Raw genomic sequence first — 24,567 nt, 5'->3', positions numbered from 1 at the left:
TGGTTCCGCTCCCTCCCTGCACAAACACGGAAGCAGCATGGCGTCCGGCGGCGGCAGCAGCAGCGGGGAGCTCCCTGACAGGCAAAGAATCGCACAGCAAAGACTGGGAATTACAACTGGTCATGTACCGAGAACGAATGAGGACGACACCACCGTCGCTGCAGTTGAGTGCAAAGCTCAGGGGAGCCACCCGGAGACGACCAACGAGCAGAAGACGGTGCCCAGGAGGAGGTACGAGGCAGGGATGGAGCAACAGTGAACCCTCTGTCTAGTCCGTCCAACAACATCAGCATTGTTGCAGCGAACTTACTGCGCTCGATCAGTGACAACAAAACACGACAGCCATGGAGTAAAATGCGGTTAGCCTGCTAGCTAACGTCACATAGCTACCACAGTGGCGTTCAGATAAGTGGGTGCGGCTACTTTGACACAAATGTCACGTTTAAATTCGTGAATTAACTCAGTCCCGAGGGCGCTTCCACAATTTTGCCGTGAGCACAAACTATTGGTTCACTCAAAGCGAGCAAAAGTTCTAAAACCGTGGTTAGCTTGTCATTCATGAGCAAGAAGTGAAGCACTTTCTGTGCACACGAGTTTGTGTCACCGATATTGAAATTTAAATAAAATGTTGTAATAACCTCTTCTATTAAGTGTGGATAAATATGTATAAAATCTAACGCCTTTATAGAAACGTACGTCTGCCGGAAGTTTCGTTTTCCCCCGAGTTGATCTGGTTGGCTGAGCAAAGTGGTGGTCTGACTTTCACCCTATAGGCGGCTCCTGTCAGTTAGCGACTGCCCCCTCCACGCTGTGCTGACGCCTAGTGCGAAGTTGTGACACAGCTATAAATATGAGTGAATGAGTGCTAAAGAGTTCAGAACCACCTTGACCATGAGGCCAATGTAACCTTTGCGTAAGTGAATGCGCATGATGTGGCCAAGAATTGTGTGCTCCAATTTCCTCCTGCCTGATTTGTACACACTGATCTCTGACTGTACTGTCTTCATCAAATACCACGTAATCGCCAGTCTTCACCCCAATAATTCTTCAACCAAAGAGTTGAAAACCCTCTCTCCAAAACTCGTACGAAAGTAGTTCTTCCAAATGACGACACAGGAGTCTAAGACATCCGTCCGTGCTCCTCAGGCGCAACAGGTTGGGTCATTTCAGACGAAAAATCCAGATTTGCAGGTACAGTGAGATATCATAGTCATCTGCGACCTTTCCTAACCTTGTTTATCACTACCTCATCTGTCTGGTGGGTATTTTTTCTTTAATGTCACAGATCATCCTTTAAACTTTTCTCTGCTGCCTTTTTGTTGTTTGAACCCTCAAAAACCATTCATTGACAAATATCTAAATCTTTGAAACGAGTTCTATATGAACAAGTAGAAAATAATATTTATCTTTAGACCATTGAAGACCATTTAAAAACATTCTTACTTTAGTTACAAAGTAAAATACAATGAAATCCAAACAAATAGAAGTACGATTCATTCGGTGTTACATCAGGAGTTACACCATGGAGAAGCACATGTAACAGTGGGTCCCACTGTAATGACACTTATGAAGCCCATAATTTTTGATTGATTGCCTTTTGATTGATTTATTTTTTCAGGTGATCACAGACATTTATGGAGATACAGTACTTACAGTGAAACCATGCCATTGGTGACTGTGCTAGTGCTAATAGATGAATTAACCTTACTGGTCCTAATAACAATTGATATATATATATATATATATATATATATATATATCTCAATCTATTGATAGTGAGTTAATAAAGACCAAAAAAAATGTTGTCAGCAAATATTTGCACAACTTAATTAACTGCCTGAGGTAGTGCAAACACAGTTATGAAAATATTAGACATAGTTTTTCATTCCTGTGTGAGATGATGCAATGTGACTCGTCTATTTCTTCTTCGACCGTCCTAAAAATATTGGGGCGACAGTATTGCATGCATGTTTTGGTGGCACAGATTAGATTTCGAATAGCTGCCTGATGCAAGCATTTTTTTTCTATTACCTGAATCATCTGTGGTGATCATAAAGGTATTACGTTTGAAATCTTTAATCTGAGATACAAAAAGATCTCGGGACTGATGCATGCTTTTGTGTTTTGTGCTTAGATTAGAAGCCACTTTATGGCTGGCGCATAAAATGCTCTTCAATTCCAGAATGACCTTTGAATAAATCACTTCAAATTACCGACACCGACCCACATTTCTGCCTGTAGAGATACTTGCCTATACCACTGATGCATAATTTCAGGCACTTTGATTTCCTCCTGCAGTCCAAGAATTATGAAGAGGAAAAGTGTTGGTGTGAGCAGTTGGCGACCCGTGTCGCACCCCAAGTTGCTGATGTGCTCCAGCATCCCCATGAAGAAAACAGGCAGAATGAAGTGGATGGATGTCATTTATTGACCCTAAATTTGAACATATAAAATCATTGATTATTCCAGCTGTATTCGCCAACACTTCCTTTTTAGTTCACACATGGACCATAACTCCGAGCGATGCAGGTATTTATCGACAGTTTCACTCCAGAAACTCGTGGACCACAGCTGGGGCTGCATGAAAGGCTACATTCTTCTGCATTACATGTCCTAATATGTTGAATTCCAAGCAATGATTTTCCTCTGAACAAAGTAGAAATTGGCGAACGATCAGAGTCATGCTTTACTGCTCACTAAATCTTTTTTTATAACCTGTAAACTGTGCTATAGCCATTTCTCTGTTCGGAATTGGGTCAGTGTCAGTACTATTGTTCTCTGTGTAAACAGACAATTGCTGCTCACAAGTGGAGCTGAGTAATTGCATAGTAACGTCCTTTTAAGGATTTCCACACATTCCTTGAATTCTAAACTCAGACAAGACTTCTCCTGCTGCCCTCTGTCTGAAAATGTTTGTTTGTGCGCAGGGTGTGTTTTTGGACCCATCTCTTGTTATACAATTATTTTTCTCCATCTCCCCTTTTTTGGCCGTAAACTGTTAATGGTCGGCGTAGAACCCATAACAAATGTGTCGTACTGCCTAGTTAATTTCTTAGCTGTGGGTAAAAAATGTGCCCCACTCAGTAGAGACAAAGTTATTTGCTGACTTGAGCAGAGTTCCAAACTCTGCAGTTGAATGAAAGAAACTTGCGTCTACATGAATCTCTTTGACAGTGTGTTTTTTAGAAGTGTTAATTGAAAATATCCCATCCTTCACAGGCAAGAGGTCATGAAGTGGAACGGCTGGGGTTACAGCGATTCAAGATTCTTCTTCAACAAAAAGGGCCAGGCAGAATTTACCGGGAAAAGGTGCAGTAAAGTTCCCCATGGATCATTTGCTTAACCTAAACTGAGACACCACCGACGCCTCCACACTCAGCGATGTGGTGCTACTGCCATCCTGTGGTTGGCAGTTGTACTGACATCTGTTTAAACTTGCATCATCTCGATTTACGAGTCAATGCGGCTTAATAATCCGTCATGGATAGTCAACTTTTAAATGTTGTTATTTCACTTTGATTCGAATGAGGCACGTGTTGTGATTCACGTGTCTGTATGTTTGTTGTGTTCATGTTGGGAGCTGTATACACAACATAGTGTTCAACAAAAAACAGTGCAGCGTATGGTTACTGAAGACAGCTAAATAAATGTCACACACCTCCTTCTCTGCGTTCATTGCAGCAGAGGTGTTTTTGTTGAAGACTTCTGTTTACTTTTCACCGTGCTGAGGGCGGTCATGCTGTGGTGAGACGGTGACAGCAGCTGGGTCATGATCAGGGTGGGAAGGCCAGTCATATGGTTGCATCAGGCTGCCTGCCAAATTAAGATGTAGTTGATACAATACATCTAATAATTTGTTTTGAAAATAATTATTCACGAACTCTTATTACTTACTTACTCTTATTTTTTTTTGTGGAATAAATGGTTGCAAATGATTTCTTCTGGCAAAATGTAATGTACCCGGTCATGTTATGTTATGTTCTGTCCAATTGTGGTTGCTCAATTTTATTTTGCATGATTATAAAGTACTATGTCATATTGATGCTAGCCATATTTGAGTTCTCTGACTAGTGATATAAATGTAGTACAGCTTGCAAGCTGAGCAGGAAAGCAGTCTATGCAGTTTTAGACTAGCTGTGTTGAGACTTCCTAGTTGTCAAAATGTTTAGACTCAATTTCTTGAATTAATGAGAAGTTTACATTTGATACGTCAGACATTTCCTGTCTGTATTAAGAAAAAGTGGAACAAAGTAGCTGACCTAAAAGGTTTAAGGCTAATAGTTTAACAGACTACAATACAAATACTTTTGTGGTGTATATTTCACTTTTAATGTCATAAATGTCCACCATACATGCACAAGAGTCTTTCATCTGGGCTTCCAACTTTTTCAAATTAGTTTGAAATTCAAGTTTTTTCTTGGCAAGTAATGAACACATTTTTGCCTGAACTGGAGTAAAACCACTCCCTAATCCAATTTTGTTGTGTTTACTTAACCAGGTACAGACTGAGTGGCCTGATCATTCCTGGCCTGAAAGACTGGATGGAAGGCACATTTGGAGCCAGTCTTCAGCACAAAACTTCAGCAACGGTGACTCTCCTTTCCTTGTTTCCAAAGTTTCGCCAGTGGAAGAACAACAATGTTTTGTTCTGTTTCAGCCTTTACTGAATAGCAACGCTGTGCAGCCCCCAAATATCAACAAGGCCTTTGTAGATGATCTGAAATCCACAGGCATCCCCTTGTCTCAGGATGCAGAGGATCGGGTATATCGCGGCTATGGTGCGTCCTCCTCCAGAAAGTTGTCTTCATTTTGTTTCATTCTGAACCGTTTCATTCTCGACTCGTCCTCCGTGTCCTTCTAGGCCATTGCTTACATGAGATCTTCGCCCTCCGAGAAGGGAAGTTTGGCCGCGTTCCAGACATGGTGTTGTGGCCAAGTGAGTCACTGTCATCTGAGGCCTTGTGTTGGTCGTTTCCTTCTCGTCCTTTTGCTGATTCCTGGCACTGGTGATTTAGATGTTCAAAACTGTGACTCTGCTGAGCTCAGGCATCAGTAATAATTCAGTGATTTTTAGTATTATTCAAGCTTAAAAAAGACGTTTTTGCAGAGGAATTCTATCTATGGTGTTATCTGTCTTTTCCCGAGTGATGACTGCAATGAGGCAGGATCTTTGTACTATCTGTTCTGGCTGCAGAACCACCGTAGCTTTTTAAACACAAGCACAGCCACCAATGCAACACACTCCTCTCCCGCCTGATCCTGAATTAAAAACAGCCTCCTTCTTTCCAATGTATTCCCCGACAGAATAAATGAATGTGCAGAGTTGTGCGACATTGTTGCAGTGAAATTGGTTATCATTTTTGAGGATGAAAATAAAACGTGTCCTGTGATGGTCTCTAATTTTATAAATGATGCTCTTTGTCTTTGTAGACTGTCACGATGATGTAGTGAAGATTGTGGAGCTGGCTTGCAAACACAATGTTTGTATAATACCATACGGCGGTGAGTAATGGAATATCGTTCTCTACAATTCCTCCGGGAGCGCTACACGGAGAGGTGTTTTCTGTGGAGGAGAAGTATTATGCTGTTCCACATGCTGGTTTCATTCCAATCCTATTAACATTTTTATTATTTTTGGGATGATTAAAATTGTAGTCTTAAACTTGTGTTAGGGTCGTCATTGATCTGCAGTAGAACAAAGACTAACAAGCCAAATCTCATCACTGAATCTCCATCCAGGAGGGACGAGCGTCTCCAGTGCCCTGGAGTGTCCTCAGGAGGAAACGCGCTCCATCGTCTCTCTGGATACCTCACAGATGGTGGGTAAACATGGGCCCTGGAGAAAGCTGCTGCTGGAGTTTAGGAAACGTCTTTCATGCTCACACGTTTGCAGTTATCTTATTTTGTATGATTTACTTTATCCAGTCAATTTATCTGCTTTTGTGATGGCCTCAAAACTTATTTTCAGTTCAGATTGTTTCGCTGTTGTGCCAACTGTTTTCAGGAGGTTCAGTACTTGACAAAATATTCTTTCTCCCTTTTTCTCCTTTGTCATTCCTCATTGACTTTGCCATGTCTATCTTATTTCTTTTTTTATATTCTTTCTATTTCCCTTCCTTTCCCTCTCTTTTCTCTCCCTTTCTCTGTCTCTGCTTTCTTTTCCTTCTTCTGTTCTCTGTCCACCTTGTTTCTGATTCTTTTCTTCCTTATTGTCCTTTCTTTTTAATCTTCCTTATATTCACCTTTCTCTATTCACCTTTAAGTTTCCTTCTGATTTCTCTACTTCCTTGTTTTTTCTTTCCTTATTGGTTCTCCCTTCTTCATATTCCCATTCATTTTTCTATGTACTCTTCTTACTCTTTTATTTTTCTTCTTCTTTGGTCTCCTCCACTTTAACCTCTCCTGATCGTCCTCTGCTGTCAACCTTTCCTCTTCTTGCCCTTGTTTCCATGAAGAAGTGCAGTGATTTATGATCCTAAAAGCATCGTTCCAATACTTGTACTTTATAAATCCTGAAGTAGATTTCAGACGTATTTGCTGTACACTGACAAATTTACAACACCTCAGTGAGAAGTGCATTTCTCACAGTTAATTTTCAGGTTTCATCGTTTCTAGTTCAGCCCTCATATGAATTAATACACGTGGAGGGTGCTGTGGGACTAGATGTGATGATACTTTGGTACCCGCCATTAATCATAAGGCAAATTCAGCCCACTTAACAGTGAGCATATGTCCCATTTGATAGAATATAAAATGCTGGATATCATCCGTACATTACTTTGGTCCTGGCCAATGTGAGTGTCATATATAATCTGTCCTGCTGTTGAAGGCCTGCCAAAGTTTGGTGCCACAGACTCCAGAGTCAGAGGTCAAAGATGAGGTGGCTCCAGTGGAAGCTTTGAAAGAGGCACTATGGAAGGAACATAAAGTTTATTACCTCAGCAGAATAATTGATGGCAGCCGTGCAACGGCCTCCTGCCGTTCGTGGTCGGCCGTGTGGTCAGCAGCCCAAATAAGAGGCGTATATTTGGAGTGTGATGTTAAATTGAGTTTAACATTGAGCCAAACTGCCTGTTGCTCCTTTCTCAAAGCTCATGCTCACTCATTTGTCTCAGCCTTTACGAAGCCTTGTAGCATGGCATGTAAAAGGTCATGTCGTTGATGCTTTTATCTGTAGTGACCCAACTATCATGGAGGGGCTAAACAAGTATCAAGCTAGTCCAGTCTTAATGGTGTCATCATCTCCTCAGAGAGAGAACAGTTTACAAGCATTCAGGATGAGCTGAGGTGAGGGTAGGTTAATAACAGAACAGGTAACTGCGACTGGACTTGGCAACTGTCGTGGTGCACATGTACTGAATCTAAGTAAACCCTGACTGTTTGAAGGATGAACCTGCTGTCTTTGTTCTGTAACTGAGCACCGACACCTCCCTCGTCTACATGTTGTCAACTATGCGGGTAGACTGATAAGCATATCCAAACATCCCTTCATGCCGTCTGTCCAACCTTCCAGAACCGAATTCTTTGGATCGATGAGAAGAATCTCACTGCCCATGTGGAAGCTGGCATAGTTGGTCAGGATCTGGAGCGGTTGGTAAGTCTCTCTCACTCTCTCTGCTGTCAAATCTGGCCTCTCACCTGCTGGAGATCACTTGTCCTTCGGTAACTGTTTTTATGGAGGTCTGGCAGAAATGAGTTTGAGGAAGAAGAGGAGCGCTGAAGGGGAAAGATTAGCGAGCGAGGAGGCAGTCCGGGCCAGATGGTACCATCAAGCTAATTCAGAGAAATGTAAAAGGAGCAAGCGTTTGATGCGGGAGATTTCGTGAGCCGCATTTAGAGCAGATTCTTCTTCGACTGGGCGATTCAGAGGAGCAGATGGATCTGCGTTATCCAGTGCCTTCTAGGAAAACGCAGTGATAAAACATGGGCTGCTTTTCCCCCCATCTTAAAAGCAGGGCCTCTGGTGAAACGTCTTTAAGTTCCTTATTATTGTTACTTGTACTTTTTAACTTTTACTATTTAATGGTTTACCCAAAGACAGAATCCTTTATGGCGTTGTCTGCTTTGATGGATAGTCTGACTCTTAACATCCTCCAGAAGCTCTTTTTATACTTTCACATTCATTTATACGAGGAATTTTTGTGTTTTCCAATTTATTTGCTGCAAAAACAGTTTTAGTAACTTCAGTTAGACACAAATGTTTTACTAATCAGCATTTAAACTCATTTTAACTAGAGTTCAATTCCATTGTTATCCCATTTGGATCGTTACGCTGGTCAACACATTGGTCATCAAATTCCCTTGCTAGGTTTGACTTATCTGTTATCTGGTGTTCTGGATCACCATCTGGATCCATGAATCTTCTGAGTCATCACTCTGTCAATAGGATGCTCTAGCCTCTTTTGTTGCCATGCTAGTGATTTCTACTGCCACCTGCTGTCCACAGTTGCTCATTGCTGCCAGTGCCAATTTTATCATAAATGTACAAAAGGTATATTGGTGAAGTAAAGAAAGGTGTCAGCGAGCTGCTTGGGAGAGGTCTCCATTTTCTGTGCTTGCGTCCTGTGACATTTATTTGTTAATGACATACTAATGCTGAAGATGAATGTTCTTCTCGTCTCGTGCAGCTCAATGAGAGCGGTTACTGCACAGGACACGAGCCTGACTCTATGGAGTTCAGCACCCTGGGGGGCTGGGTGGCGACCAGAGCATCTGGCATGAAGAAGAATGTCTATGGAAACATCGAGGACCTGGTGGGTCGCCTGCCCTGCCTCTCACCTTAATCCCTATGAAACTATTAATAGACACCCTTTTGAAACTCATGTGATCAGCTGCATGCAGTGCTTTCATGACATTCATCATCGGTCATTTGCTCATCAACATTCAGTTTTTGTGTCTTTATTTCTAATTTCCTTATTTACCATTTGTTTTCATTTTTTATTGAGGCGATTTCTAGAAATTGACGTTGAAAGCTTTTCGAGACTTCTTCCTTAGTCACGACTCTTGCTGATAGGTTGTCCACATCAAGATGGTGACTCCTCAAGGGGTGATTGAAAAGAGCTGCCAGGGTCCCCGAATGTCCACCGGACCAGACGTTCATCACTTCATCATGGGCTCAGAAGGTTAGATTACTTTGCTTTGCAACATCAAAGCGTGTGTGAGCACAGCTCCGGCCTCACGTGTGAATTTGACTTCTGCTGGTCTGTAGATAAAACCGCAGCATCAGGACGGTTCTCAGGTGCGGGGCCTCTCTCATACACATTAACCAGCGATCGTGTTTCAGTTGAGAGCGAGCCAGTGTCCGCGCCACACGTCTGCAGTGCCCTGTCCTTGTGCACGCCTGCAGAGAATACTGCCATATGCCAGGTTTCCCCCTGCATAATGAGGGGGTTCACAGAGTCTCGGAGTCATCGTGTAAGCAGATGTGGCTCCAAACTTTGGTTCGCCCTACGACACACAGCAGTCTGCTCCCTGACTTGTATAAGAGGATAATTACAGGTTAAAACCACCGTTTTCTGTGGTATGGAACACAAACGAAACATGGATTAGAACAATGATTTCATCTTTTCACAAGATTTGAGGCTCCTTCATCTCATAATTCACTTAAATAGTCTTCGTCAGGTCCTAAACGTTGATGTTGTCCTCTGGTCACTTACTTTTCATATGCTTGTATTTAATTGTTGTATTTTTTTTTATATTTTTGTCCAATAGCAATGATGCTCCTGAATGTGCCTTGTTGTTAGGGTCATCGGGGGGGTCTCCCTTGTCCAATTGGACTTGCCATCTGAACCGCAGCTTCACTAGCAGCCAGGGCGGCCCGCCTCGCTTGTAACACTCAAACTTTATAGCTTCTTCCAAAGCATCTACTGCTGACCTCTCTGTCCTCCTGCCTCTGCACCTTCTGTTCTTGAAGTGTTCGACTCATTGGGTCCCTCAATCTTCTCTTGCCGCTATCAAACAGCAAAGCAAGCAAAAATGCTTTTTACCCTTCTACCTGATACAAAAGCTATTGGATGGATATTTAATGAAATTATTTTTTAGTACAAAATACAAAATGTTAAAGAAATTGAGTGCTACTTTGAAAGATCAATGTTCTTATAGAACCTCATGTACTACATCATATAAACCATAGCATTATGTCCGTATTATCTCATATATTGTTCCACCTTAGAAGCATACATCATCTCCCTCATTTATTGCTATATCTGTGAGATGATTCCATCCAGGATAGATTGCTACATAAAAAATATGTTGCTCTCTAACCATCCCTTCTATTGCCTTTATTCCCAAGAGTTTTTCTGACATTGCCTTGCTCTCCTTCACTCAAGCCCCGCCTCACTCAGGTAGGAGGGGCTTCTGGGTTCTTGTCACAGAGTGGCGTGTTTTCTGCCCGGCCACTGGGGAGCAGCGTGTGACATGCGGTGTCATACGTGAGGGCTTATTAGCATGCGCACCGGCCAGCGGTGTCTCTGTAGACATCGCATTGCTTAGTTCACTTCTCAATCAGTCTGATTAACAAGGCTGTGAGTAATCAACACCAGTCCGGCCTTTGTTATTTAGTTGGTACAAAAGGGCAAGCTACTGCAGTAACAAATGTATTCGGGCGAGTGAAGCACATTTGTTTGTTCGTGCCACTAAGATGAATGTCCCTGCAGCTCAACATTAAGTCTCCTTTGGGAATACGCCGTGGTGATTAGTCTTCTTTAGTTATGACACTAACAGTCCAAGTGGAGGAAATGAGCATTACTAATTCATAATGAAGGATCTGGTCTTATTTGTAAAATCTTTTCAATTTCGATTTGTTTTGCAATACCGCTTAAGCAAGGAATGATTGTTGCAAATGATGGCAAGCGGATGAATGAACTCTCATTTAAATATTACTTGATAAACCTGAAAGGAGAACTGGCTTTTTCTCATAAAGGATAAAAGATTGATCAATCGGAAGAAGATTTTGAGTGAATAGTTGTCATTCAAAATAATCCTTTGTGTATCTGTTGCCTGTAAATGTGCAGTATAGAAGTATGATTTTTCCAGTGTTCAGCAGCAGTAGCACCTAATGAACAGATTTTAGGGTCAAAGGGTCAGCCGGAGGTTTAGGTGAACCTGTATATGTGGTGCGGCTGACTGCCTTTGATAGGTTCCTTCTCTTTTCCTTCGTGTTCCTGGCTGATAAATCTTCCGTCCCCCACCCACCGGTGTGTGGCATAAAACCAGAACCACAAGGTGAAATCTGAGACAAAGGTCACCACAACCCCCCTCAGGACATGTACCAGTACCCTGTAAAGTGGTCTTTAGTTCCGGTCCAAGACGGGGTGAGGTCAAAGAAATTATGGGAACTGACTGACGTTTTTTTTTTTCTTGTTCCACAGGAACCCTCGGTGTGGTTACTGAGGTGACGATGAAGATCCGGCCTGTACCGGAGTATCGGAAATACGGCTCTGTGGTTTTTCCCAATTTTGAGAAAGGTGTTGCCTGTCTGAGAGAAGTTGCCAGACAGGTAACCTCTCAACTGTGATGTGGAAAGCAGCAGTCTACTGTTATGTCTCTAACTTTTTGAAATGAAGCGATATGAAAAGTGGCATCTGATAGGATGCATTTTCATATTTCTGGAAATGTTTTAAGTCATATTCAACATTTAATACAGTAAAATCTGTCTGCTGGTAAGGTTATTAAATTGCTGAGGAATACCACTAATCGTATTCCCAAAAAGTAGTTATAAAGTCAAACCTTACCTACTTAAATCCAGGATGTGAAAAAAAAAAATAAAAATAATTTTGTAGTTACTCCACTGATGCCAAAATCGTGTGAAACTCGAGGCAGAGGGGCCGAGTGTGGCCCGCTGAGTATGTAATGACTGCAGTTCGCTCAAAATTACACAAAGATGACAGAGGTCAAGCTCAGCTGCTGGTCAGCAAAAGTACAGATTGCAGAAGTCAAAAATAAATGTGGAAAGTGCAAAACAAACCAAGAAGCTTCTGCCGATTGAAAGGAATTCTGTGAAACACAATCTGTCTTCAGTGTTTTGTACAATGAGGCTGTGAACTTTCGCCTCAAAGGTAAATGGTTACTGATTCATTCATGACATCATCTGATTGGAACGTTGTTATTGTTAGTCATTAGCTGTGTGTTCTTAATTTTAATATCTAACGTCCATTTTTGTGCGCAGTTTTTAGTTTCCTCGGTATTAGGGTCTATGAATGAGGCTCATTTGTTCATCTGTGCTGTCTCCATGTCTGCAGAGGTGTGCTCCTGCATCCATTCGACTGATGGATAATGAGCAGTTTAAATTTGGTAAGTCCATCATTTTATTGCTTTTAATGTTGCAATACTCTGCTGTGTTTTTGAATGTGGAGGGTCGTCATTACGCAGATAGAACCGTGGCACTAATGTGGCCTGAGAACCAGCGCACAATGAAAAATGTCTCCTGGACAAAATTAAGTCGTTGTTGCATTGAAGTTTTATGATGTTGTTCCTTGAGGTCTCGTGGAATGCGTCTGGCATTGCCAGAGATCTCTGTAAAGTTCCTCCGCCTCCAGGGATCTCATTATCTCCCCTATATTTCCACTTTTCACATAGTAGGCACTTCTTAGCTGTAAGTAGGGGCGATGAGGCGACCAGGTTTTCCTCTAATAACCAGAACCCCCGGCTCTAACATGCCGTCTATGCCTCTCGTTTTTTTATCTCGTTGAATATGGAGAAGTGATGTATTCCTGGTGCAGATGATCTGATGTCGTCCGTCTCAGAATACTGGAGGAGAATGTTGAGTGTCTTTCTGTCGCACTAAAACCAAGCGTTAATTTTCCCTCTCTGGATGTTGGGCATGTAATTAATGAGTATGATGGCTGCTACAGACCTAAAGACCTGCAATCAAAATTTGGAATGGAAACAATTAGGACACTAAGTGATGAAGAGACTGGAGCTGAGGGGAGAGTATGGGGGGGGGGGTAAATGAACTGTTAAGTCTCTGTGACATCACCCGTGACTTCCACGCTGTGATTGATAACCATCCCATTTGCCCCAGCCCCTCATTTTCGCTTGTCCACAGGCGCTTTTGTGAGTCCGATCAGGAATAAATCAAAAAGTGTGTGTGAGGAAGACGGATATCGCTGTGTCAACCCCACTTCCCTTCAGAAAGCCTCTGATTTATGGCGGCTGTCGCTGGCAGCCACTGGCCAGTTGTAAAGTTATTCAAATGTTGCCATTTATTTTTCCTCCTTTTGTTTGAAACTGCAAGTAAATCTGACTCGCTTGCCCTCTCAGAATACTTTAGGACACGAGCAGAGGCGGCGGCTTCCTCACGTGTGAGCCTCCGTTTTCTCGCTTCTGTGACAAAATCTGTTTTCCAGGTCATGCACTGAAGCCTCAAGTTTCATCAATTTTCACATCCTTTTTGGACGGCTTGAAGAAATTCTACATCACCAAGGTGAACTATAATCCAGAGCGATACGTCCATACAATACATGCTTTCAATTCACAACTATGAATCTGTGTTTTAAACAGTTCAAAGGCTTTGACCCGAACCGCCTGTGTGTGGCCACCCTGCTGTTCGAGGGTGACCGTGAGAAGGTCCTGCAGCATGAGAAGCAAGTTTATGACATTGCTGCGAAGTTCGGGTGAGTAGACTCTTTCATTTTCCAGCTCACAATGAAGCATCACTGAAGATCAAAGCCCTGATTGACATAGTGGTGCATGGAGTATAATCACAGGCAAAATGGCCTCTAATTTAACCAACTGTTCCGAACCAGTTTTTTTTTTAGATCTTGGGGCCTTGAAGCTGTCATAGCTTAAGGCTTAAGTTGTTCTCCCAGCTAAGACGTTTCCTCAACTTAAATAGTATTTTTTTGTGATTCTGAATTCTGTAGTGCACTCCGTCTCCTCCCACTCTCCAAAAACACACAGAATTTTCACGTTTGTCAAAAGTTTTCCTTAGTTTGTTTGGGAGTAGTTGTCTCGATATATCTGCCATGTGATGGTCTGATGACCTGTCCAGAATGTCCCCTGCCTTTTACCCCAGGAAGCAGGGTTAGAGACCAGTTGCTCTTTGACCTAGTGAATGAATACATGAATGTATCACACATATTTTAGTGAACTGTACCAAGGGGTTTTAAAAGAAAACTGTTTGTTTGTTGACAATGCTCCAACAGACAGTACACACATGGTGTTAACAATAACGCTACATCTAGATGATGCTGTCAGTCGTTGCAAGAGTGAAGCTATACAGAACAGTCATTGTCACTGCCGTGATGTTCAGAGACTCAGGAATCAGAGGTGCCAGAGATGGTGACACTAGGGTGTCCTTAGGAGACAGGACATGTGGAGAAGTTCAGACACTAAGTTAGAGAGGATAGATGGTTTGGACACGGGCTGAGGAGAGAGATAGTTGGGTCAAGGAGGTTGGAGATGAAGAAGAGGAAGACAACCAATGAGGTTCATGACAGATGAGGACATTAGATCAAATGATCTCCCAGCTATATTGTGTTAATATGAAATGGTACTTTAGTGTGTCAATAACATTTTCCATTTAAATGGGTGGAGTTACATCTCTTGCATTTATTTTTCATTCATTTATTCAAAACATTTAAAATATAGAAAGACTGTAAATGCAATGCCTTGGGTTTTGTTTTGATAACAGTTTGTATGCTTGATCATCTCAATGTTTTAAACGCAACAATGCTGTAACTTAAATATCTAAAGCGGTTGTGAGGAAGCAGCTTGTGCTATGTTGTAATTGATGAGATCAACGATGACCTGGTTGAAATCAATAGCCTGTTAGTCTTAAAGAGATCCCTGCTCCCGTCCTGGAACATCTCCTCAGAAGGTCGCATCTGTAATGAGGTGGTCCTTAAATGTATTTTTGTGATGTATCACTCCTGAACAAATCTATATGGGATTCCAATAGCATTATTCGGAGCATTGTTTTCCCTTTTCATAATTCACCCTTTCTGTTTCTTGTTCACTCAGAGTCAAATACCAATCTTTTGATTTGAGCGTATTCTTTTCTTTCCTTTTGTTCGGGATCAAATGTAGCCTTGTAGTAATCTTGCTAATATTAAACCGGCTGCAGGAGATTCCCCCTGCTTTCTGGGTAATATTTATTGATCCTATAATTCTCTTGATCAAACCCTGGCCAGGCTCCAGATTCGCTGGTTACTGAAGTAATAACATGGCAATAGCTAGCGATTAAATCATAACAAGTGTGTCAGGTACATGCAGCATCCTTTGCTTTATTGCTTTCTATCAAATAAATCACCATTGGCGATCACATCAAGTGCTGCTGATGGATAAGTGCTATCCTCCGAGGAATATTTTCTTTTAGTGTAGCGAAGGCAGTGGAGATCAATATAGTGATTTTCTAATGAGCTCGGCCTGATTGGTTTAGCCAGGAGATGAAAATTTGATTACACACCGCCGGTGATGGATGTGCGGCTGACCTGTGGCGACGCACGGAGCACGGCTCCATTGATCCGTACATTGTTGGAGTGACAGGCTCCGAGGCAGCAGAAGCGCTCGCACCAACAAAGCTAAAAACAAGAGCTGTTGAATATTAACCCTGTTATCTCTTTTCCAGGGGCCTGGCAGCTGGAGAGGACAATGGTCAGAGAGGCTACATGTTGACCTTTGTCATCGCTTACCTCCGGGTGGGTCACTCCTCTGGCTTTACTCTCGTAAGATGATGGACAGGTGGGGCGGCAGATAGCAGCGATGGACGCACAGAAGTGTGACCTCTGTAGTTCTTTGATTTGATCGGGTCACAGTTGTTATCTGGGCGTCCAAGACTTCTCCGAAGGTCTCTTTCTTTTCACGTCAGGATCAGTACATTTAAATATGGGGCTCACTGGTGAGCGGAAAACAGATCTCTTACTTGAATTTCAATCAATTCAGGAAGTTATTTCAAATGAAAAGTAGAGCCTTGATGGATGTATTCAAAATCTGGCCCATGGGCTTGTTGTGGCCTTCAGTTATGTCTCATAAGAGCAGATGCCCCTGCTGTAAACTACTTTAGCATCTCCAGCAAGGTTGGTTGTCAGTTTTCCAGTTCAGGTGGTCTGTTTTGCCTTTGGAATATGAAGCAACAACTAGTGGAAAATTGATAAGTCATGTAGCAAGCTAGCAGGGCAGAAACGTAGTTCAGCCCTTTTGTTGTCGCCTCTCGGATCCAGCGAGTAAAATTGTGTCTGTCAATTGAGTTAAAGACTTTTTCTTTATGTTGTAGTTAACAGAACTGACGAGATATTTTGTTCATGTAGCTCAAAGCTAGAATGATGGTCCCTTCCACGTTTCACATCTAATCTGTCCCTCCATGGACACGCCTCCTGTCTGCCAAACAGAACAATGCAGGCAGAGTAATTCATGTGTCACACAACATCACAACAGATCCCTTTCTTTTGCTTGTGGATGTTTGATTGACATATTAAAGTTTCTGTTTGTCTTATTACTTCTGAGCTGTACAGCAAACTCAAAAGTGTAGATCTCACCCAGAGTGTTTTCCTTCCCTTCCGCATGTGTCGCTTTATCTCCCTCTGGTGGTACTTTTCCGCGTGTCATTTTTGAATTAAAAGGAATGATCTTGTCCATATTATCTTTATCATGTTGTAATTTTAATGGTTTGACCTGAAATTAGTACATCAGGGCTGTGGTGTTTTGTTCTCACAACTCGAGATCCGTCTTAAATTACATATTCCAGTAATAGAAGCCTGAATATCCTTCTATCCGGTTCTTCTTTCTCATGTGTTATATATTCCGTACAGGATCTGGGGATGGACTACTATGTGATCGGGGAGTCATTTGAAACATCTGTGCCTTGGGACAGGTAAATATCTGTGATTCTTATTGCACTGTCTCTGTCAACCAATGATGTTTCATGGAAACCGTCGTGTCTGTTGTGTCACCTTCATGGCTGCCGTTCCTCTCCATTAACTGTCTCCTCTCACTGACTGACCCAAGCCTAAGACACTTGTGGATGTTGCCTGCTAAATTGTGAATTTCTATTTAGTGTAGTTGGACATGTTTTCCGTATAACAACACGCGCACACACTCACACTCACACTCTCTCACACACACTCTCACACACACACAGTGCTTCCCGTTGTGTAACATGCCTGACGGGAGAGACCAAGAGATCAGGCACTGAGGCGAGCACATGTGTTTGGCTCATTACCCGTCCTCCTCCCCATCCTCCACACGACTGCACATGCTGGCGGCCATTTCCTCACCATTGGGAACCTCTAGTACAAAAGTCTTGAGCCCCTTTTCTTCAAATGATGGTCTTAATGATGAAATCAGACCAGACATTTTGAATTCAACATGTTTTAAGAGGGAAATTGTTCCGTTCCCTCAAAGTTTCTCTCTTGTTCCGACAGGGTTTTGGACATTTGTCGGAATGTCAAAGCACGCATCATTGGAGAATGTAAAGCCAAAGGAGTCCAGTTTCCACCTTTGTCCACGTGCAGGTAACACACTGTAGCTGTGGTTTAGTTTTTAACTGAGCTGCCACCAATGGTTTTCTGCTTGGCCTTTGCCCTTCTGTCAGTCTTTGTAGTTTGTTCCACCCCCCACAGTCCCTAAAACATACAGATTTTTTTACAGATAAGTCTCTAAATCTTTCATTCGTTGTGATTGTTTGTAAGTTGATGTATATTTGCATCCCATGAGGGACTGGCAGCTTGTCCACTGTGTCCCCTGCCTCTCGCTCCAGGTAGCTGGGATAGATTCTGGTCAACTGCCTGACCAAAATGTAGTGTTCACAATTCGTTCATTCCACAGCGTTAATATTCAAAACAAATTAGGGCAAAGTGCAGTCTTGGGCCCACATGTGGCCCTTTGCTTGCATTTATGTGGCCCTCATGAAGTCAGAGCAAAACTATAGATTGGCATTGTGCTTATTATTTATCATTACTATCTGAATTCTAAATAAAACTGAGCTTATTATTGTTTTGGGTTTTTTTTCCCACCATTTTAGATCCGTTTTTCCCACCACAGTGATTAACAGATTTATATTGAGAATCGTTTTACAATGAACAGTGTCATGGTGTCTGTAACCAGTCACAGAGGGTAATGTGGACCCTCGGGAAATGTAATTGTAACTGAATAATGATTTTAAAAACTCTCTAAAAAGTGATCAATGAAAATTGTTAATAGCTCCAAATAATGCCTTGCTTGAGGATGTCCTCAAAAGAATAGGGGCACTCTACAGTCCTGTATTTATGCTCACATTGATGAGATTCCTTTCTTCAGTTTAAACTGTTTTAACTCTCCCAATTGGAACATATTCAAACTCTAAGCCAGCGGAGCCTGACCGACAGACGGGGGGCCAGTAGTGGAGGAACACCAGGCTGCTGCACGGCGACGGCGTGGAGATTAGAGCGCGGCCTGATTATGCTGGAGCCATTCATTTCTCGGCCACAGTCTGTCACATGATTGATCTGTCCATTTAACCTCCACAGCAGTCACTGTGCCAGGTGATGGGCCATGTCAAATGAACAAGGGCTCAGCACCCTGCCCCTCTGTGGAGCCTGGCAATTATTGTTTCATGTTTGAACAATAATCTCCAAGCTCTTTTTCCATTGTTATTATTTATTTACTTTGATTTCTCGTGGTAATCTGATATTTAGACAGACTGTCAACATTACCAGGTTTCTCAACCAAAAATATTCCTAATTGATGACACGCACACACACACACACACACACATATATATATATATTTTTTTTTTTTTATGTTGCGATACCTTCAAAAATAGCATTTATTTGACTGACCTTTATGTATTTTTATTATTATAATTTTCTTTCAAATATATTTTTTGCTCAAAAATGGCAATGTGGTTAAATAATGGAAAACTTCTGCATGACTGTGTCTAAGAATGGAGCTTTAACGGCCGTTTAATATCAGTAATTCTATGGCATTAAAGGGGCGGCTCTTCCCCACCACCTCCCTGCTCTGGAAACCTTGAATAGAAAAGGGGTGGAGCTGAAGCTTCATTCTTGAATACATTGTATGAAAATGAAGCTCCAGGACAAAATGCTGCTCTTGAGTTGCTGTGGCGCTGAGCAAGAAAGTTTCTGGTTGAACTTGAGATCGTTCTTGCTGTGGTTTGAAGTGTGTTCTGCTCTTGCAGGGTTACTCAGACGTACGATGCTGGTGCCTGCGTCTACTTTTATTTTGCCTTCAACTACAGAGGACTCAGTGATCCAGTACATGTGTATGAACAAGTAGAGGTACAGTTTTTATTAAAGTCAGTTCAACCGTTTACATCAAAACAAATGAATATGTCCACATTATATTATTATTATTATTATTATTATTATTGTTGTTGTTGTTGTTGTTGTTGTTGTTGTTATTGTGCATGGGTACCTGTGCATCATGGAACCGAACCTCCAGCCTGTCATCTCACAGTCCTTCTGAGTGAATTCATTATTTTTTTTCTCCAGCATGCAGCAAGAGAAGAAATTCTCGCCAATGGAGGCAGCCTGTCACATCACCATGGAGGTAATAACATCTTAATCATCATCAGCTATCTTCTTCTTCGGGCATTCCATATCCAATCATAACCACCTTGTCCTCCTCTCCTTCATCAACAACATTCTTGAGCCAACGCTGTCCCTCCTCTCCACAAACAAGTCTGTCCTCCTGAACTTTGTCTCCGAGTTTCTCCACATGTCCCTCTGATAGACTCATTTCTGATCTTGTCCTAAATCCCATGGACAACCTCAGTATCTTCATCTATGACTCTTCTGACTCTGAGTCTCTGGCCAGTATGAACCACTATGTCCTGTGAAGTGTCATTCTGACTCCACAGTTGCCTCCGCCCAGCCTGCACTCTCCTCTTCACCTCCTCCGCCTCACAGAAAATCCCTATTAGTAGATTTTTTTGTTGGTAAATCAAGTTTTAAAATCCAGTAATGCAGTTTAAGTGACTGTCTCTGCTGCTAGAAACAAGTAACCTTCTGAGTGTATGTGTGCACACGGTGAAGTGTGTGGTTATCGTTCATGTTGCGGTGGAAGAGGAGCTGACAACTCAACAGTCTCTCCTCCGTGCTGGTGGCCTGACGCCCAGCAGAGCTATAAATGTGCATCTGTTCTCGCCCCCTTCAAACTCCTGCAAGTTTTTGTGACTCGACTGTTTGTCCGTTTCAGCGGTGACCAAATGAAACGTGAGTGAGGGCAGGCTGGTGGAACGGCTCTCGACCGCATCAGGGCCAAACCCAACTGCTACCTTATCTATATTGCCATCCGCCTGGTTGTTTTCATACATCACTCCAGGCTATTCATCACGCCTGTCAAAAACAGTATGCCGTGAATCAGCTGCCGCATTAAATTGCAATTTTTCCTGAAGGCGGGGACGGGTTCAAAATTAAAAGATTGCTAATAAAAAGGAGGCAGTGGGCCAGGGTAAATGATGCTGCCGTTATCGCCGGCTGTACACTGACCTCCAAACGGTGGCCCGGCCGCCCCCAGCAGCCTGGGGAGGTGACGGGAGGGGGGCAGGAGGGGATATTGATGCAGCACCCAGCGTGCGAGGCCCACTCTGTAATTGTGATTAATAACGGTGGGGCTCGCTATCTGGGCGCAGACACACCAGTTTGTCTGCACACAATCAGCGCTTGACAAATGGAGCTAGTTTCGCTGGGTTTTGTGTATCAAACAAAACAGATGTAGTCAAGGATGGGGAGGAGGCAGGGCGCTGCAGGAAATATACATTCTGGTGGCCCTGTAGTCACAGCAGGTCAGCGCTGTGTTGTGTGGGCGTCACTAAGTGAATTTAGGCGTGTACAAGACATCATATTTCCGTCACTTCCAAGACAAATGGCGACTTTTGTTGTGTTAATGGTCTTCATTTTTGCATCTAAAAAGTTGTATCACTGTGTTTTAAATTGTCATAATTGCTCTTGAACTGGTTGACAGTTCTGGTGAGACACAAAGCAAAATTTTACGTTCAAGCTTTAGACATATCTGGGCTGGAAAAATATTTTTAATATTCTCTTTACTCTAAAAGTGTCTAAAAATAACTAGTACACAACTGTGAACTCATGAGGCCGTGAAGAAAGATCCCTCTTAACTGGGTCACCTGCAGACCTGCTGGACATCCATCACTGAGAGGGTCATCCATCTATCCACTTCCCTCACCCACCTCTTCGCCAACACAGCGGCTCGGCCGTATCGCACAAGCAATACTTAAATCTTTCTTGCCAGTCCTGATCTGAGTTTGAAAGACAAGACTTGACCCCCTTGACTGTCCCCCGCCAAACAGGACCTCTTTAGAGAAGCTCCCCTGAAGAACCATTTTAATCATCAACCGGAGAAAAATGACTCCCGACTCATTTTAATGTCTCACTTTCGGAAAAAAAAACTGAAACTGTCGGCCCCTTGTTGCATGTCCGGGCCGCACGGAACCAACCTGGAGAGATTGATTGCAACAGCGAAGCGAAGAAGGAGAGAATATGATAAGATAGATGTGTAAATTATCACTGTGATGGAGGCAATGATGCAGTCACGGCACCTTCTGTTTTCCCTCTTTGCTGGGTGGAGAGCGCGACGAAGGTGGGACACGAGGGAGGGGAGAGGAGGAAGAGGTGGTCCTGCTTGTAGTTACTGTGCAGCAGCTGATTGGTCTCCCTCTCACCATCTGGAGGTGCATGTGGTTTCAGCCTTTGCTCTGACCCCGCTGTCTTCCTCTTTTGTCAGAGGACAGGCCTCACGACTAATCCCCACCTGAGCTCTCTGTCTGGATGCGTTGGGGCGCCACATTGGGGCTCCACGGTTTCCGATGCAGCAGCCGCGTGTAGATCAAAAACTCTGCGATATCTTTGGAGTGTTTACCCACGAGTGGCACCTGTTCCAGCCGACCCACTTCCCAAACCTCCTCCAGCTTAGAAGCTGGTGCGGTGACCTTTAAACACTCATAAGTTCATCCACCTGAACTGCTCTTCACTTAAGTGCTGTCACAGCACTTTTAACAGCACAAAATAGATGCGAGCAGGTTTGTTACCTAAGGAACCGAGATGGTCGGAAATCTGTACCTCTTTCTCTGAAATGGGTTCTGAAGAATACAAATATTTGAGTATTGCATGTGATAACTTTGATAGTGTGGATTTATGCACCAACTTTAGAATCAGATTATTCTGTTGACCACGTGTTAGACCTGGCTGTTCCACATCTTTTTGACACACGTTCTGTTAATTGTGTTGACCTGGGGTATCGCTTTGTGGCGACCCCTACTGGACTGAAGAAATTGTTGCAGTTGAGTTTTAAGAGGCGAGTTCGTTTAATGTAACCAAACATAGTATGACGAACTGAGGATTCTTCTCATGCACATTCAGACGGCTAAAGACAGACAAAATGAACTTGTTTTACAAGTTTGGTCCCGGTGATGATGTCATGACTGTAAGAGCATCTCGCTGAGTGGAGTGGGGGACTCAGGGAAGGTCCAGGTCCTGATAGAGGGTCTACATCGCTACCTGGACGGATTTCATTTGGCATGTGAATTTAAAAGACTTTTAAAGAGTCAACGTGTGACGTCATGATGACCGATGATGCTTTGACAAGATTTGACCAGGGCAGTGTAGTTGGAGATGGTAGGCCCGTGTCTGACACCAGGCTCACGGGCCAAATCCGGCCTGCTAAGTCTTGTTACGTGGCCCACAAAATAAAGACGATTTATTTGAAGCCAAGAGTGACGTCTCCCACAAGCGATCTGCTAGTTTTACACGGTTTGTACGTTTTGACCAGGGACGTGGAGACGAACCAAACCAGAGGTTTTACTCCAGTCTCGTGCTCCTGGTCCGTGTCGCTTCCTTCAGTCTCGCCAGTGTTTGGTCGGAGAGGCGAACACAAGCAGCTCCTCTGTGACGGGGGAGGATGGGAATTGGAGGGGAGTGGTGGCAGGAGGGAAGAGTGAGGGGCCGCCCCGCCGCAGCCCGCTCCTCCTCCTCTGGGAACACACGCAGCCTAATGAGTTTGATAGTCTGCTGAGCTCCATAAATCATGCCATGCAAAACATTTCTCCTCCGTGAATCAAAGCATTTATCACCCTCTGTTTATTCACTCACTCTCACAAGATTGATCGGCTCCCGGCTCCCGCTGAGCAATCAGCCGTGCCGCTCCTCCGCTCTCCTTCCGCCGCTCCTGTTTGTTTATTCCTCTCTCTCCCTGTCACTCACAGTGGGGAAACTTCGGAAGGAATGGATGCGGGACACCATCTCCAATGTCGGGATCGGGATGCTCAAGTCCGTCAAGGACTATGTGGACCCTCAGAACATCTTCGGCAACAGAAACCTCCTCTAATTTCTATTCTAGAGCCGCTCATGGTAACGCGTGTAACAGTGATCATCACATCCGGTGCCATCAAATAAACACTTGAGCTAACATGCTAAAACTGTTGTGGATGAAGTGGGACTTTGTCTGCAGGCGAGGCCTAGACACGACAGAACATCCGTGTATATCATATTCTAATAATCTTTCCTAAGTACCTTTGCCAACGACTTTTTTTACTTTCCTGTGTGTGTTTGTATGCAGGCACTTCTTTAGCGGTCATTTCTTGACGAATGCACTTTCTAAAGCTCTGTGCCTTTTTCTAAAGCTTCCCCCCCCAAACACTCCGCGGTGTTTGTCCCTTTGTGACGCTAAATTGATGTGTGAATGTCCTCCGTGACTTCCTGCCTTCTATGCCATAAGTCAACCCTTCGTACGCGTGAGACATCTCTGATCCATATATTTTAATAAGACCAGCCCCTCGAATTTTCAATTCATGTTTTCTACTAAGACTTTCCGCCATTTGTTACTGAGGAGTTTGATCATTCCTGCTTGGGATCGCGGTGCTCTGCCGTACCAAAGACGCATCATGGCGACCTACGTTAGCATCTGCCCTGTCGTTTAAACAGCCGCACTTTGACCCCTTTGTGGTGTGACTTTGAATCCGTGTTCTGATGTTTGATACCAAATTTGTTACGTCGATTAACAGCTGTTTACAAGGGAGTGTATAAATATATATACACGAGTGTTGCATTAACCTGCTTCCACTGGAGTAAATTATTCTTTCTCAAAGTTCAAAATTGAAAAGGTCGACTAAGCCAGTTACTGCCCTTTTGTGTGTCCTCCATAAGATATTGTCACCATTCATTTGTCATAGCTGTCTGTGCAATAAATGCTTCCCAGTTTCTGACTGCTGGTTTCTCTGTGGCTCCACGGCCACTGTCTTCCTCTCCTTGCACACGGCCTCATTAGGAAGTCATCTTCACCCACACAGTCGCCCACGCGCTGCTGCTGACGTCACGCGGCTCAGCCTTGGACGCCTGAAACACACTGCAGCTTCTTCACACCCACGTCCTACTCTAATGCCTCGGATTGAGAGACAGACAGCACGAGCCTGCACTTTGTCTGCAGACAAGCGGATGTCATTGCCTTCAAATCAAATATGCGTATTAATGCCTCGGTTAGAGACTGTTGACAGTCGCCAACGCACAAACTATAATCCACTTTAATCAAAAAAATCATTTGAATTACAAATGTGACGCAGTCTCCTTAAACTCACAAGGAAATATGAATTATTGTCCTAATAATTGGTTTGAATGG

The 24,567-nt window shown here is 43.3% G+C and overlaps 1 protein-coding gene across 1 annotated transcript; it reads left to right on the top strand.

Annotated features, from left to right (window-relative positions):
* Positions 1–24,144, top strand: agps (alkylglycerone phosphate synthase). The gene is made up of 20 exons (XM_053877410.1): positions 1–231; positions 3,220–3,309; positions 4,499–4,589; positions 4,658–4,778; positions 4,862–4,936; positions 5,431–5,502; positions 5,740–5,819; positions 7,514–7,594; positions 8,628–8,753; positions 9,014–9,122; positions 11,370–11,497; positions 12,240–12,291; positions 13,347–13,423; positions 13,501–13,613; positions 15,569–15,638; positions 16,749–16,810; positions 17,361–17,450; positions 19,115–19,214; positions 19,428–19,485; positions 23,159–24,144. The coding sequence occupies exons 1-20, from the start codon at positions 38–40 to the stop codon at positions 23,278–23,280; spliced, it is 1,911 nt and encodes a 636-aa protein (XP_053733385.1). The 5' UTR covers positions 1–37; the 3' UTR covers positions 23,281–24,144.
* The last annotated feature ends 423 nt before the right edge of the window (positions 24,145–24,567 follow it).

Source organism: Synchiropus splendidus, chromosome 10, assembly GCF_027744825.2.
Source record: "Synchiropus splendidus isolate RoL2022-P1 chromosome 10, RoL_Sspl_1.0, whole genome shotgun sequence".
Classification (NCBI taxonomy): domain Eukaryota; kingdom Metazoa; phylum Chordata; class Actinopteri; order Syngnathiformes; family Callionymidae; genus Synchiropus; species Synchiropus splendidus.
This window is presented reverse-complemented; position numbering and strand designations above follow the sequence as displayed.